Source organism: Mastomys coucha, unplaced genomic scaffold (assembly GCF_008632895.1).
Source record: "Mastomys coucha isolate ucsf_1 unplaced genomic scaffold, UCSF_Mcou_1 pScaffold17, whole genome shotgun sequence".
Taxonomy (NCBI): Eukaryota; Metazoa; Chordata; class Mammalia; order Rodentia; family Muridae; genus Mastomys; species Mastomys coucha.
In genome coordinates, this window is record NW_022196899.1 from 17,789,761 (window position 1) to 17,804,992 (window position 15,232).

The 15,232-nt window shown below is 39.4% G+C and overlaps 1 protein-coding gene across 2 annotated transcripts in view; it reads right to left on the reverse strand.

The window, feature by feature from the left end:
• Positions 1-15,232, reverse strand: part of Naaladl2 (N-acetylated alpha-linked acidic dipeptidase like 2) — an 880,490-nt gene that overhangs the window by 445,611 nt on the left and 419,647 nt on the right. For both annotated transcript variants that reach the window (XM_031376446.1, XM_031376445.1), the window contains exon 5: positions 13,374-13,524. In XM_031376446.1, the coding sequence (XP_031232306.1) occupies positions 13,374-13,524 (151 nt within the window). The remainder of the gene's footprint in view (positions 1-13,373; positions 13,525-15,232) is intronic.

Here is a 15,232-nt window from a genome sequence, read left to right on the forward strand (position 1 = left end):
TTTTTTTTTTGTCAGATGATCAGTGAGTTCTCTGATATCTGACAAGGGATTTTCTAAATCTGATTTTTAGGTATAGTTCTCTGTAAAAAGATGCATTTCTCAAGGCAATCGAAGCCCTTGGTAATAGCCACCAATCTCTAACCATATTTAGTTACAGTACATTCATCTTTTTTCCGTAGTGTTCACGTAGCTCGATCTTATTTTACACACACTATGTAACTAGGGATGACTTTGAATTCCTGATTCTCATGCATCTTCTTCCCTTCTTGCACAGCCTCATGGGTGCCACGAGAGGGCATTCCACCAACTGAGCTATGCCCACAGAGCTCATGACATTCACTTTTGCTTAGAGCTAGTTTGTCTCAGTACCACATGCTAGATGCGGTAAGGAGTTCAAACTAGTAGGTAGGGCATTGTCCTTGAGTATGTAACCACGCCAGTCACTGTCTTTTCCGTCATTCACTGTTTACCCAGAAGCAAGCGGAAGTCATGCTCCCAAACGTTCTTTCCAAAGTGGAGAACTCAAACCCGTTTCATTATTTCAGTGCAGCCGTGGAAATTTAAAACAGAAAAAAAACCTCAGGAACTCACCAGGTCCTTTGGACTTTTTCACGGGGCACTAGGGAGCTGACACAGCTGGAGGACACTGGAAACGGATCCCTGCACCCGCCCTCCCGGCTACCTATCTTTGGATCAGTGATTTTACTCTGTGGGCCTGCATGGCTCCTCATTATTAGTTCTGCTAACTGCAGTCTTTCAGGAGTCTGCTGAAGAATGCCTTAGAGCTGTCTGCCAGCGCTCAGCTTCAGGAGCTCTGTTCACACTCCTGGGGGCGGGGGAGGGGGCTTTGCTGTACTGCCGGAGGCCATCCCTGAGGCCCTGCTTCAGAGCCTCTTTCAAGCCTGCCATTCTTCTAATTACCACGCTTGAGCTCTATGTAACCCCAGAGTCGTTACTAGGCTACCCTCCATGATTCCAAGCAGTAGCTTGTGGGGTCTCTGTGTGAGGACTCACTTCCTTGACACCATTGCCTCTCTACTCTACTGTATCTGACGACAGGTACCTTAAAGAGGGGTGGGGGAGGGTGAGGGGTGGGATTTAAGGGGAACTTAAGGAAGTTGAGTTTTGTCCTGTTTGCGTTTTAAGGTGAAACGAACTCTTCACAGTGGTTTTGGGAGCCAGCCTCTGTCTCTTTGTATGTCTCCCTGCTGTGTTTCTTGAAATCTCCTGAGCAGAGCCAGGCACTGCTGTGGAAAAGCCATGCTTAAGTTGGTCCAGCTCATAACTTCTTACTGATTGAGAAGAACTCTTGGGCTGCAGAGATGACTCAGCAGTTAAGAGTACTGTCTGCTCTTCCAGAGGTTCTGAGTTCTAATCCCAGCAACCACATGGTAGTTCGCAATCATGTGTAATGAGATCTGACGCCCTCTTCTGGTGTGTCTGAATACAGCTACAATATATATATATATATATATATATATATATATATATATGTATATATATGTGTGTGTGTGTATATACATATATATATAGTGTGTGTATATATGTATGTATATATAGTACCAAGCTCTCTCTCTCTACATATATATATATAGAGAGAGAAATATATATAAAAATATATATATTTAATATATTTTTTAAAGATATATCTTAAAAAAGAGAGAGAACTCTTTCTGAAACCTGTTTTCTGTAGCCGTAAAAGAGGGTGTGTAACCAGCTTGGGGCTGAATCCCATCCCCACTGTCTCCATAAGATAGCATACACTTGCAGTCCTAGTGCTGGGGACTGGGGACAGGGAAATAGTAAGCTTACTGGGGCTTTGCAGGATTGTAAGATTACCCTATTTGGTAACTTTAGGCCACTAAGGGACTATCTCAAAGAATAATATGTATGCATCTATGCATCTGAAGGAAAGTACCCAAGATTATTCTCTGGCTTACAGGATCATATAAATGTGTACAGTCACAAACTTTAGCATATTTCCATACATGGACATACACAAAACTTTAGACACACATAAATAGATAACCATTTAAAAGTATGAACCATTACCACATTTTAGCACATCAGATTTTCTCATCAATGAATGCTTGAAGCCACACACTTCCTTAGGGTAGCCTAAGTTGTAGTCCTTCCCTGAAATGTCATTGTCCATATAGCTTTCTTTGTCTAAAAGCTCAGATGCCAGGTTCTTCCCTGGAATTCTCACCCTTATTCTGGGTTCCATAGTCTTGACCTATCAGAACTAAACTCAGGAGTAAGGTACTACATTCTTCCACTTTATATATATCATTTCGAGTAAATATCCACTTGCGATTATATTACTTGAAAATCAGCATTTGAGTAATAGATATGAGTGAAGAACTTCATATTCTGTTCTTCTGGAAGTGTAAACAGGGGCACTTTATCTCTTTACAGTTTTAATAGTAAATAAATCAAAGAAGCTGATTTTCATGTTTCCTCCTCTATTAGGTTGCTTGTACTCTGTCATCAAATAGCATAAATTGATAGCAAGAACTATCCGCATAGTAATGTGAGTTATCGTGCAGGATCAAAAGATGTCTGCACAGTGGCTTTCCTCTAAAGCCTCCCTCCTTGGCCTGTGGCAGCTGTGTGTCTGTGTGTGTTCTTAACTTATGGCAGCTGTGTGTCTGTGTGTGCTCACCTTTTTGTTGTTGTTGTTGTTGTTGTGTTTTGCAGGAGTCTTTCTCAGAGTTTGTTTGTATCCTAGCCATTTATTTTTTGTTTCTTTGTTTTAGAAGCATGGTCTCATATGTTATGCTATCCTCGAAATCATTATATTGCTGACTATGGGCTTGGACCTGTGGTTCTCTGTCTGTACCTCGAGGGTGCTAATCTTCAATCACTAGGAGAAAATTGGTTATGGATGGGGTCATGTGCTAAGCCTTCCCTGTAATTTACTCATTTCTGTCTCCGAAGATAGGGAATTATAATCTCAAATAATTAAAAGAAAAAAAAAACAGCATTCTGTTATACTAGAGTTGCACACTTCAACACGTGAATTATAGAGAAATACATTACTGACCAGGACATGCATCCCCTCAATGTCACCCAGCTTTTGATTCACATACAATGATAGTGGAAAGTCTTTGCTTGAATCAAACAGAATTATTGTGGTACCCCCGTAAATGAATAATGTATCAGCTAATTATTCATATAAAATACTTTTACTTTAAATAGCATTCCTGGTTTATGTGTATACTATTTAGTTACTCTATATCTAATGAAATTCCTTGTTTGGCTCCAGTATCCTGTAGTCTGCCAAATTCCTCCCTGAAATGCCATTATGCCTCTGAGCAAGAGACTGGAGTATGAATCTGGGCTATGTTTACGCAGGTAAGCTCTGCTATGGATTCCAAAGCCTGTTAGGAATAGTGACATGACTGAGAACTTCAGAGGAATACCATGGCAACAACTTAAGTGTGTTATGTAACACATGAAAACTTTATAAGATATATCCTGGAAATAATTGTGTAAAGTATATTTTTGGTTTTTGGTCTTAAAGTTATCTTTTCAACATTCTCTTTCCAGGATCTACTTGAGTTTTCTATTCCATCACTGAAATGGAGGATGAGCCACCTAAAGGAATGGTTAGAAAGGGCTGAGTGTTTCGTTTTAATTTGTGTTGGGAGAAAAAAAAAGCCCAGATTTTTGTACATGGTTGGCAGTGGGTTGGGACAGATCACGCTGAGTGAAGGATTAGCTGAAATACAGAGATTTTCCAGACATTAAACTACACCAAAAATTCAATTATAAATCTAATTACAGCTTTAATTGTTAAACAATCAACCGGATTACTTTCTAGTGTGAAGTGTTTTGCCTCCTGCTGACTCATGAACAGGTGCAGAGTGCAGGTGAGAGCTCTCTTAGAACCATGTGAGTGTCACCAACTCACCCTCCTCCTATATCCTGCATTACTTTTTGCACCACAGCCTAGAACCACACAAAATATGAAAAGCCTGCAGGGTAAACTATGCACGTGAAGAAAGTCTTGTGTTGGCAGGCCAGCAGTCCAGGGTAAAACGGATCAAATAATAGTCCACCTAGTGCCTTCCTGAAAATTAGAAGATCTTTCTATTTTGGTTCTGAAGATTAGAAAAGGCATCATAATGCAACAAGGCCAAAAATGTTTTATGGTGAGGCTGTCTGTGTAGATTTGTTTGGGTTTCAGTTTCCTAAAGAACGTGTAATAAATGTTTTTGTCAATGTTATCAAGTTGCAAGCCATAATCCATGCTAAGAGTCAGAGGGGCAAAGCAAGAAGAGAGTTTGAAGCAGCCATTACCCAATAGACTTCCAGGTCGGCAAGTATCATCAGCTGGGCTGTGCAGATGTGTGTAAACCATAAATGTTGTAAATATGCAAGTGGCATCAATTCCCCTGGAAAGCATATTGTTTGCAAAGCTAATTTCACACGAGAACAACTATCAAAATCTAGCTTTTTGATTTATTGGAAGTAAACAAAGGTCCAAGTTCAAACTTCCAACGAGTCTAAAGCTTAACTACTTTTTTTTCTTTCAAAAACAAAGCATGTAAAATTGTAAAGGTGATTTAATCTTTCAATTCTCAGTGAAAAATTTAAACTGAGCAATGTTTGGTAGGCAAAACAAAAGTGGGAGCCACTTTTCACGCAGCCTAAACTGTCAGAAGGAATTGAATGGGGCTGAAACTTACAAAGCTAGCAGTTTGAGGCAAATGCAATAACACTTTAAAATAACATTACAAGATTTATTTTAACATACTTAAAATGCAAAAACTCTTCTGAGAATTCTGGAAATGGAAAATGTTTACTTTAGAAGCACTCGGCTATGTTTTGGTTCCACACTAAGTCATAAAAGGATTCATGAAGCCTGTCTAACATGTGGTTCATAAAATGTCTGCTTTGTAAGTTCAGCCTTCGAATAATGCCAGTGGTAAAAAAATTAAATTAAATTAAATTAAAAAGATAAACAACCCTGGGTTATCATAACTGGAGAGACAAACTCCTGGGTACTGGGAAACAGACAGCTCTCGACTCCCATATAAAGTAGTCCTATCGACATACACTGTGTAGCACCCATGGAGCGGCACTTACCAATGCTATAAACCGTTTGCCACAGCACAACGGCTCCCAGCTGTTTGGAATGCCTCTAAGATGAGTGCGTCTTAAATTTCCCTTTGTCTAATTGATTTAAATATAAGAGCTAAGGGAACAGCCACAGCTTGCGGCTACCAAACTGGACGATATAGGTCTTCCCTTTCTATTGCCAAGGATGAAGTCACTCACGTCTCTGTGGCACACACGCACTGGTACTCAGGTTATCAAGCTTTTCCTTAGGTAGATAAAAACCTGCCACTAATATCAGTCCTCCCTAGACAGACGTACGTCCAGTGACCGCCGAATGGATCATAATGAATACTTAGTCACAGGACCCTGGGGTGGACTTGTTCTTACGGCTACACTGGCCAACCAACCGAAAACTAAACACAACCAACGGTCTCTGGTTAAAGAACAAAACTCACCTTTGGAAAATACTTAATGGAAGACACCAAGAGGACCTTCTAAGTCAATCGAGCAAAACTCCTATGAACTCACAGAGACTCGAGCAGCTAGCACAGGGTTCCACTAGGTCCTCTGAGTTTAACTTGGTAGCTTTCAGTTTTAGTATTTTTATAGGGTGTCTCACACAGGTCTGCCTCTCTGACTGGGTGCCAGGGTGCCGCCATCATGCCGAAGGGAGAAGGAAGTTAGGAACGGGTGTCTTGGTCTATAGTACCCTTCAGGGTGTCTGTGCACAAGGTAGGAGGGGGAAGGCAGAGCCCCGGCCCAGCAGCAGCCAGCCTCGTTGGGGGCTAGTGCTGAGAATGCCAGAAAGACTGGTGGAGAGAGAGAGGGGCTGGTTTGAGAGCTGTCGGTGCCACTCTTTCCTGGGATGACCATTAATGAAGCAGTTCTTGGACATGACCCTTGCTTGTTCATATTGCTTTATTTGGTGTTGGATGCCAATGCATACACTTTATTCGGGCTGAATCAGATATTATATACTTCTTGGAGGAAGAAAGACCCAGGAAGGGAAGCTCCTTGACTGAAAGGAAGACTCAGACTGAAAGAACGGCTCAAGACTATGTATGATTGAGTACCTACAGTCCTCTCAGTGAGGTGTCATCATTATGTGTTCCAGAACAGGTACAGAGATAGGTAGAAAGAAGCTCTGCTCTTGTGGTGGGGCTGGGACCTAAATCTTGGCACTCTGCAACAGTAAGAAGAGCTCGTAACTACTTCACTATCTATTAAGCTTCTAAATTCACATTTCTGGCTGGCATCTCTCTCTTGCACTCTTTGGTTGACTGACACCCTCTTTATTTCTTATATAATAATTCAGTTATAATTTCTGTAGTTAAACTATTCATAGAAATATCTATGTGTGAGTTTGGGTGTCGTGTTGACATATCTGGATATCTAGTGTGATGGTGACTATGAAATCCCCTTCCAGGCTTTGTGATGCCGAGGAGGGGTACACGGGCAAAAGTAGTTCACTAGACGTCGCCTTCGAAGGTATGGCACAGACTCCCGTGAGGAGCCTCACCACATGCTCCTGCGCCTCTGATTGAGCAGCTCTCTAACGCCTCCCCAAGCCATGACAGACTGCAACCTCGGGAACCCGTGTGTCAAAATGAGTCCTTGCTTTCCATTCTCTGTCAGGTGTTTTGCAGAACACACAGCATAAGCCTCGGCACGGCTTTCCAAAGTCCCAGTGTGCTTTGCGTCTCACCTTTAAATTACCCTCAAATGTGTCCAGGGTTAAACTAAATCTCCAAATTTTTCTGCATTAAATTTAGTAGTTTTTTGTTTGTTTGTTAACAGCTCAAACTCTTACACATAAGCTATATAACGGATACAAAATATCATTAGGAAAGCAGCCCTAGCTTAGAAATTAGACAATTTGTAACTCCATGTTATTATTGTGCTAATTGGGTTATTTTTTGATCTAGGTCAGTTTACTTATTTGGAATGGGGAGCTAGTAAAAGCCATCCTGTTTATGAGACTATTAAAGGGAGTGAAGAAATTCTCAGCTGTTAAAACGCCTGGTTTCTCTTCCAGATGTCTTGATTTTGGTTTCCAAGACCTGCCTCAGGATCTCAGAGCCGACTGTAGCTTTAAGTTCAGGAGATAAAACACCCCTGATCTCTAAGAGTGTCTGTGCTGAGTGTACACCCTGTCACATTTACAAATAATTTAAAAGAAATTATATATATAACCATAATATTAAAAAACTCAATAAATTTTAAGAATTATTACTTAAATATCATATAATATGATTTGTGTAAAAATGTATTTGACCATCTATTTTTAAACAGACTATTAAAATATATCATTTTATTTTTATTCGTGTGTATGTGTGTGTGTGTGTGTGTGTGTGTGTGTGTGTGTGTGTGTGTATGCAGGTTCCAGAACAGGATGCTAGAGTCTGTAGAGAAGTGGAAAAACCAGATGTGGCAGCAAACTCAAATCCCCTAGAAGAATTCCAGGCACTCTTAATTGCTGATCTGTCTGTCACTCAGTAGAATTTTTATCACCGTAAGAACTCACCATAGATTTCCATGGAAACTTTGGTTCTTAAGCAAAACAAATGACTCTATCGATCCGGTACTTTTCAAAGTAAAAGGCTTCCAGTACAGCAATGAAGAATCGTCAGAGTGACAGATATACCAAGCAGCACACGAGAGTTCTTAGAAACAAGAACCACTCAAAGGCATTCTTTGTAGGCTGTGCACTTAGATTTTTCAGCAATCAATAAAAACCTTCCTGCATAGGGTCACAAATTATTTTCAGAACAAAATGTTGTTTTAAAACTGATGCTTAAATTTTAATAATATGCTTCTTTTTAATATTTAATGAAAAAAAATTCAGGAAAGTTTGGATGTTTAACAATAGTTCTCCTTTAGGTAGCTCTGAGAGTAGAGTTTGATAATATTTCACATAGTTAGAAGTATCCAGCCCAACTCGAGACCCATCCATGGACTAGCAGCCATCCCTGACACTGTTAATGGTGCTCTGCCATGCTTGCAAGTAGAAGCCTAGTATGACTGGCTTCTGAGATGTTCCACCCAGAACCTGACTAAAAACAAACTTAGAGACACACAATCCAAAATTGGGCAGAGTTTGGGACCTTTGTGGAAGGATTGAGGACCCTGAAGGGGATAGAAACTCCAAAGGAAGAACAACAATGTCAACTAACCTGGACCCTTGGGGGCTCCCAGAGCTTGAACCATCAACCAGAGTATATACGAGCGAACCAGACCCTCACACATATGTGGCACACATATGTGCACCCTGGTCCTCATGTGGGTCCCAAACACCTATGCCAAACAACTATTTAGGTACCATCCAAAAAGCTGTTGCCTGTACATGGGATATGCTCTTCTAGCTGGGCTGCCTGATCTGGCCTCAGCGAGACAGGATGTGCCTAGCCCCACAGAGACTTTATGTGTTAGGGCAGAGGAATGCCAAAGAATATTCTCTGCACTCTCAGAGGAGAAAGGGAGTGGGGAATTTTGAGAGGGATTATGGGAGAGGGGACTGTGAAGGAATATTGATCCAGATGTAATGAGAATATGTAAGTTTAAATGGGGGGGATGAAATACACTAGAACATAAGCCATCATTCAGTACATCAAAGTAATATGAACACAGACAATTTCAGTCTTTTCCCCAACCAAGCAACAGTGTATTCTTTCTATGCCATAAACATCTAACACTTTGCTTGGACAGCTCAGCGTATATTTATATTTTCTTGTATTCTAGTCAGGGAAGAGTTCAACATTGTCTCAGGTAATTTAGTACCAAGTCAAGTCTGTCTTAAGACATTTGTCCAAGTAACTGGAGCAAGGACACCCGCTGAAGCCTTGTCACCAGTCACAGAGATCATCTGACTGTTTTTGCAACGCTGGCTGGCAGGGTTGATGCTCAGTAGACAGGGAGTACATAAGCAGCCCACAGACCCACTGAATTGTAACAGTGGGAATATTAAATAAACTATGCCTTCTGACACACTTCACTAGAGGAAAACCACTGAAAATAACTTACTCTCAAGAATGTATAAAAAAGGCAAAGTGGAGAAAAGAATGGTACCAAGCACCGAGAGGGACACAGATAAAAGTTTTACATAAGGTAGAGTCCCAGAAGTATAGTATGCAGGGACTCAAGATTAAATCAAGGTGAAAGTAATAGCTTGGATTTCAATGGATTAGGTGAAAATTTTGATATATGGTTATTTGAAAGTAACAGTAAAACAAAATATAAAAACAATATAAAATGCAGAAGACAAATGATTATAATATAGGTATAACAAGAACCTGTTTCTGGTTCAGGAATTATGTTGGATTTTCATTTCAGGTAGCCTTAGTACTTTGGTTTCTTCCATACGATTCAATAAAGAACAAAGGACTTCCACTTCCTACTTTTCTGGCATACATTTATCCCATAGCTTTCTAATTCTTTTTGCTTGAATCTACATAGTTAATAAGTGATCTTAGAGCAACCACAACAACCTCAGATATAACAGATCATTGTTATCATAATTAAGCTTAGTTAATGTAGTTATCAGCTAAAAACATCAGAGTTCAAGATGTATTGTAGGCTTATTTCATTCCTTCAAAATTATAAGAAAAAATAACAAATTAACCTTTGATATGTTAACTCTTGAAATTTGATAATTCCATTTCTTGGGTATTAGCATTCGTTATGTTATTACTGTTGTTTACTTTATTTTAATACAAAGTCAGTGTAGCCCAGGTAGGCCTTAAATTCCCCATTTAGCTAAGGATAACTGACTTATTGACTATCTGCCTCATTCTCCCAACTGCTGGCAAGGCAAGCACAATGCAAAAGATGATAACATGATAGATTACATCACTGATTAGTTAATATTTTAATTTAAAATTTTAACTTTTGGTATCCATAAAAATTGTGCTTTGATTGATAAAAGACATATGAGAAGTCTTACAATGCACTTAAGAAGAAGAAAGATATTCTGTGAATAACACATCACATTTTTTGAAGGAGCAGCCATCAGATTACAGTTAGAGATTAACTAGAGGATGAACACCACTCAGGGCATCACTCATGGTCCTGGAAGAGCTTGTTTACTGAGCCACATTGGCTTTGCATCAGGAACCTCTTGAGAGCAAGAACTGGCCTGAAGCCTAGCATGCCACATCAGAATCCTGACGGATGTCGAGAGAGCCGATATGAAAGTTCCTGATGCTGAGAGAGCGAAAGCACTAGGTCACAGAGTTCAGAGCACTGGCCCCACTGGTCCAATTTGGACATGGCAGATGAAGTACAATAAAGCTGCTCTGGCTTAGTGCTTCTCAGAGTTGACCTGCTTCAGAATCACCACAGAGTGAGTTTGAATACAGATAGATGGCTCCCTCCTTCAAAGTCCCCCATTGAAGTCTGACTTGGAACTCAAAGCTTTCCACTTCCTTAAAACTACCTTGGGAGAGACACAGTGGAGCTGCATAATCTTCTTTTCACTGTCAAGAAAATAAAGCATGCTGGAAGTATCCAAAAGATTGCTTTTGTTAAAGTGATGACCCCAAGACATTCTTCTCCAAACCACATGGGTACATGTTGTGTAGAAACTTTTCCCTCTCTGCTCTGATTCAATAATATTGAGGAACTTCTTGGCTGGGCAATGAGGCTCAGTAACTAGCAATTCCGTATTAAAAAAAAAAAAAAAATCCCTGTCTCATTCCAGCAATTCATTTGAAATATTTGCAGGGATATTTCCACAGTCTTGACTTATCACCCACTTGAAGTGATGTAAAGATCGCACTAGACAAATGACACTCAGTAAGTGGGATTTATTTGGTAGGGGGTTGGGGGGGCATGCTGTGGAGTTGGAGGTCACAGGACAATCCTTGGTGCTCAACTCTCCCTTCTGCCAAGTGGGCTTTGGAAATTAGAGTCAGAGGATTGAGTTTGATCATAAGCTTCTTTGGTCTATCTGCCATCTTACGAGATCTGAGTCAGAACTCTGGGGTGATGAAACAATTCTTAGCTATATGGACATCAGATTACATAAACGGCACTATTTAAACTAAATTTGAATAAACTATTCAAAATAAATAAAATTTGAATAAACTCTTCAAATTTTCTGGAAAAATACAAAATTGTGATATTAGGTATTCGGGAATATGGAGACCAAACAACAAGAGCAGAATAGCAGCCACTGACACAGCCACACAGGTGACACAGGTGACACTTGGTGGTTACTGGATACATTATAAAGGACTGCTCACTTTAACCTGTATACATTATGACTACGTTATAAAGAAAACCAGAAGAAAGATAATATCTTCTGGAATTTTTGTTTGTCTTCCTTCTTTGGAGCTTAATCCCTTTTAAAATAGAACAGAGTTCCTATTCATTGATAACTTGTTTGAAATTAGTTCTGATAGTGACTTACCTTGACAGTGTTGAAGTGTTTCAAATTAGGTATTTGGGCTTTTTTAGCGGTACAGTTGCTTGTATATTTACAAGTCTACCAAGAGAAGTCTACACTACATACCACCAAGTTAAAATACCTATAGGAAATTATTCTAAACAAACAAACAAACAAAATAATGAAACCTGAAACTGTGAGACAAAGATAGTGAGCAAATTTAGGGATGAAGAAAATACACACGTTGGGGCCACTGGTAGAATCACTACAGCCCACCTTTCCCATTCCTATCTACTACACTGAGCCTAATATGGAAGAATGGAAACATTCTCTCTACTGGTATTATGCTTGTAGAAGAAAATTTTATTTAGTACCTATTTAAATTGTATGGAGAAACCTAGTAGAAAATGTTGCTCATCTTTAGATCTAAAACGTCCAACATTATAAATAAAGGTACCCTCAACAGTCATTCAGTATTTCACCTTTGGGAACATAGGCAGCACTTTCTATTACCATTAAAATATATATTCTGTACTGAGTGGTGGCTCATATCAACAATCCCAATGTTTAAGAAGGAGAAGCAGGGTGATTATCACAACAGGCCATCTAAAAGAATTCTAGAAGCATCAAATCATTTGGCACGTATCCCCATCATTATTGTAGTAGGTGAGAATCATTGAACCTTTCTCAAATTGGGAGGATGGGTTAAAAGAAAAGGAGGTGCTTAACGTCTCCTGTCATAGCCACACAGGGTGATCACAACAGGCACTAACAGAGAAAACTAATAAATACAAAACCGAGCCACCTCAGGTGGCATCATGGGAACTAAAAGCACATCAAAAGTAGGTTCCTTTTGATGGGCACTCTAAAGGGGATGGAATCTCGTCTGCAGCACTTCTCCAAAAGATATGGACACAATTTCTTGACAAGCTGACTAGGTAGAATCAGTGCCAAGAGTACAAAAAAAAATGTACTTTGAGAATATTACCGAATGGAGAAAATTAAAGAACATTCAACTAAACGCAGACTTGATTTCAAAACTGAAGGCAGCACCACATACAAGCAAACAGAACTCAGGACAGAATTGGAGATAGTTTGTAAAGTCTGTAACTGGTTAGTGTAATTATATAAATGTTATTTATATTGCCTTGATAACTGTAGAATGGCCATAAAAATATATGATTAGATAGCGGTGGGTGAAAAGAATACAGATTCTGCACATACCTTGGTGATGCTGAATGATTGTGGTCAGTGTGTTGACATTGCCCTGAGAAAGGGTTAAAGAGCTGTCCCCATCAGCCTAACTCTGTGGACAGAATATATGCCAATGGTACACCAGGCAGAAATGTAAGAATTCTGCAGGCCTCTGCCATAACTACAGTTGTCCTGCTCCTGTCTCATGCTCCCCACGGTGTTGAACACAACTTTCCAAAATACAGAAGGATGCTGAAGATAAAGGTCATATCTGTAAGCTCATAGAAATGGGCCAATCTAAAGAAACTTCATCATGTGAATTCATACTTCCAAGTACCTTCCTCCACCGCTATTCAGCTTGGCATAATATAGCCTTAAACACTGGACTCATAGTTATCACAACAGGCCCAAGCACAGCAGTGACAAACAAGGATTCCAGGTATTTGTTTATATATACGTGTGTGTGTGTGTGTGTGTGTGTACAAATTAATCAGTAATAACATATGCTTGCTCTATGTCCATAGCATGGATCACTGAAATGAAAATGAACTATAGATTTCTAAAAACCAGTTCGTTCCAACAGATTATTAGTATATACTTTTAAAAAGATATTCATTTTAAAGTGAATGTATGACACACTTAGACTTATTCTGTGTGGTATCCTTTGAATAAATTAAATAGTATACACTTACAAGTCATATCTATATAAGGCTTACAAGAACAAGCTCACCATGACTGGGGTATCCTGGTGTAGAGGGGTCTCCTCCTGGATTCAGCGTCACCATAAAAGGCTCAGACCTAATGACTGCAGACTCTGGTACATCACAGGGATCAATGTAGAGCAGAGCACCTCCAAAACCAGCCCTTTCCAATAGGGAAATCTACAGGCAAACAAACGATTGAAAGCATTATACATGTTAGATGGTCCTATAGCACTGCGTCCTTAGTGTCAGCAATCAGAATGAGTCTTTCAACACTTAAAAAGAAAATTTCTTTGAATTTCTGCTTTCCAAAATTTAAGATGTGCACTGTTTTCCTACTCTGCTTTTCATCACGGCAGTAAACATCATGACCAAAAGGCAGTGTGTGGGGGAGAGGTTTACTCCTCCAACAGTTCCACATCGCAGGACAGGAATTTAAGGTACGAACCTAGGGGGAGGAATTGAAGGAGAGACTGTTGGAGAGCACTGCTTGCTGACTTTCTTCCACTGGCTTGCTCAGTTAAAATTCTTATACAGCTCAGACCCGCATGCCCAAGGATGGCAATGCTCACAATGCGCATGACCCTCCTTGATTGTTTAACAGTTAAGAGATACATCACAGAGGTGCCCAAAGGAGGCAAATCCTATGGAGACAATTCTTCAGCTGAGATTCAAGTAAGTCTAGGTTTGTGTCAAGTCAACAAAAACTTACTATACTAATTACCATTATCACATAAAATAATGTAGACTGTACATGGATGAATTTTATTATTTTATTATTTTTATTTTAAATATAGCATGTGGTACTTATTCTTTGAAAACATTATATGTGCCTATAATGTATTTGTATCATGTCTCCTCAATCCTTCTAGCTCATTCTTGATTCTCTGCCAAGTACCTTTCCAAATTCACGTCCTCATTTTTTGTTTTGTTTTAATTCGATTTTAAATCACCTGCCCAGTCCAGTTGATGCAGCCCATATGCACACAAATTTAATTTCAGGGCAGCTTCTCTAGGACTGGGTAACCACAGCTGTTGGCAAATCATCATGTAGCAGTTGTGACACATTTAGAAGACACTCTACAGTCATTGGTCCAACAGTCGCATTGCCTGAGCCTCCTAAGTAGATCAACAACTAAAAAAAAAAATGTTTGCAGATGTGACAAGCCCAAAGACTAATCTGAGGCAAGCATTTCTGCAACTAAGAACCAGTCTTCCACATGGGTAAAGTCAACACACATCATTAGGCATCATCACACAAAGAAAATAACTTGTGAAAATAAAATTAAAACATTGACATTTAATGTAAATTTGGCATTTTAATGTGATTTTGTTGAAATGTTTTATACTTTATAATTTTGATATAATTAACAATACTTCATACTTTTTAATTAGAATACAGGTGGCAATGAGAACACAGTAGGAAACTAATTGCCTTCTACAGCAATCCATTCAAACCAGACAGACTTCTCTCTTTCACATTCTGAGCTTCTACAGAAAGGAGGAAGAAACTTATTGGATGGGGAAGTTTAGTGGGAAGAGAATACATGATTGAGAGGTCCATACTTAAGTTTTGACTATCTCAAATTCTCACCACTGAAATACTGCTGAAGGACTGCTAATTATTGGAGAATATATTGTAGAATATAAACCTTTCTTATAAAACAAATTTTTTCTATGTTAAAATGCTGTTTTATTCATAAAATGATTTCAGTTAGTTAAAATTAAAACTTTCCACTAGGTGTGTTCAGATTTTTGACACTGCAACATGATATGATTATTTGCAAAGGGAACTACAGATCATACTTATAAAAATTATAAAGCCGGGCAGTGGTGGCTCACGCCTTTAATCCCAGCACTTGGGAGGCAGAGGCAGGCGGATTTCTGA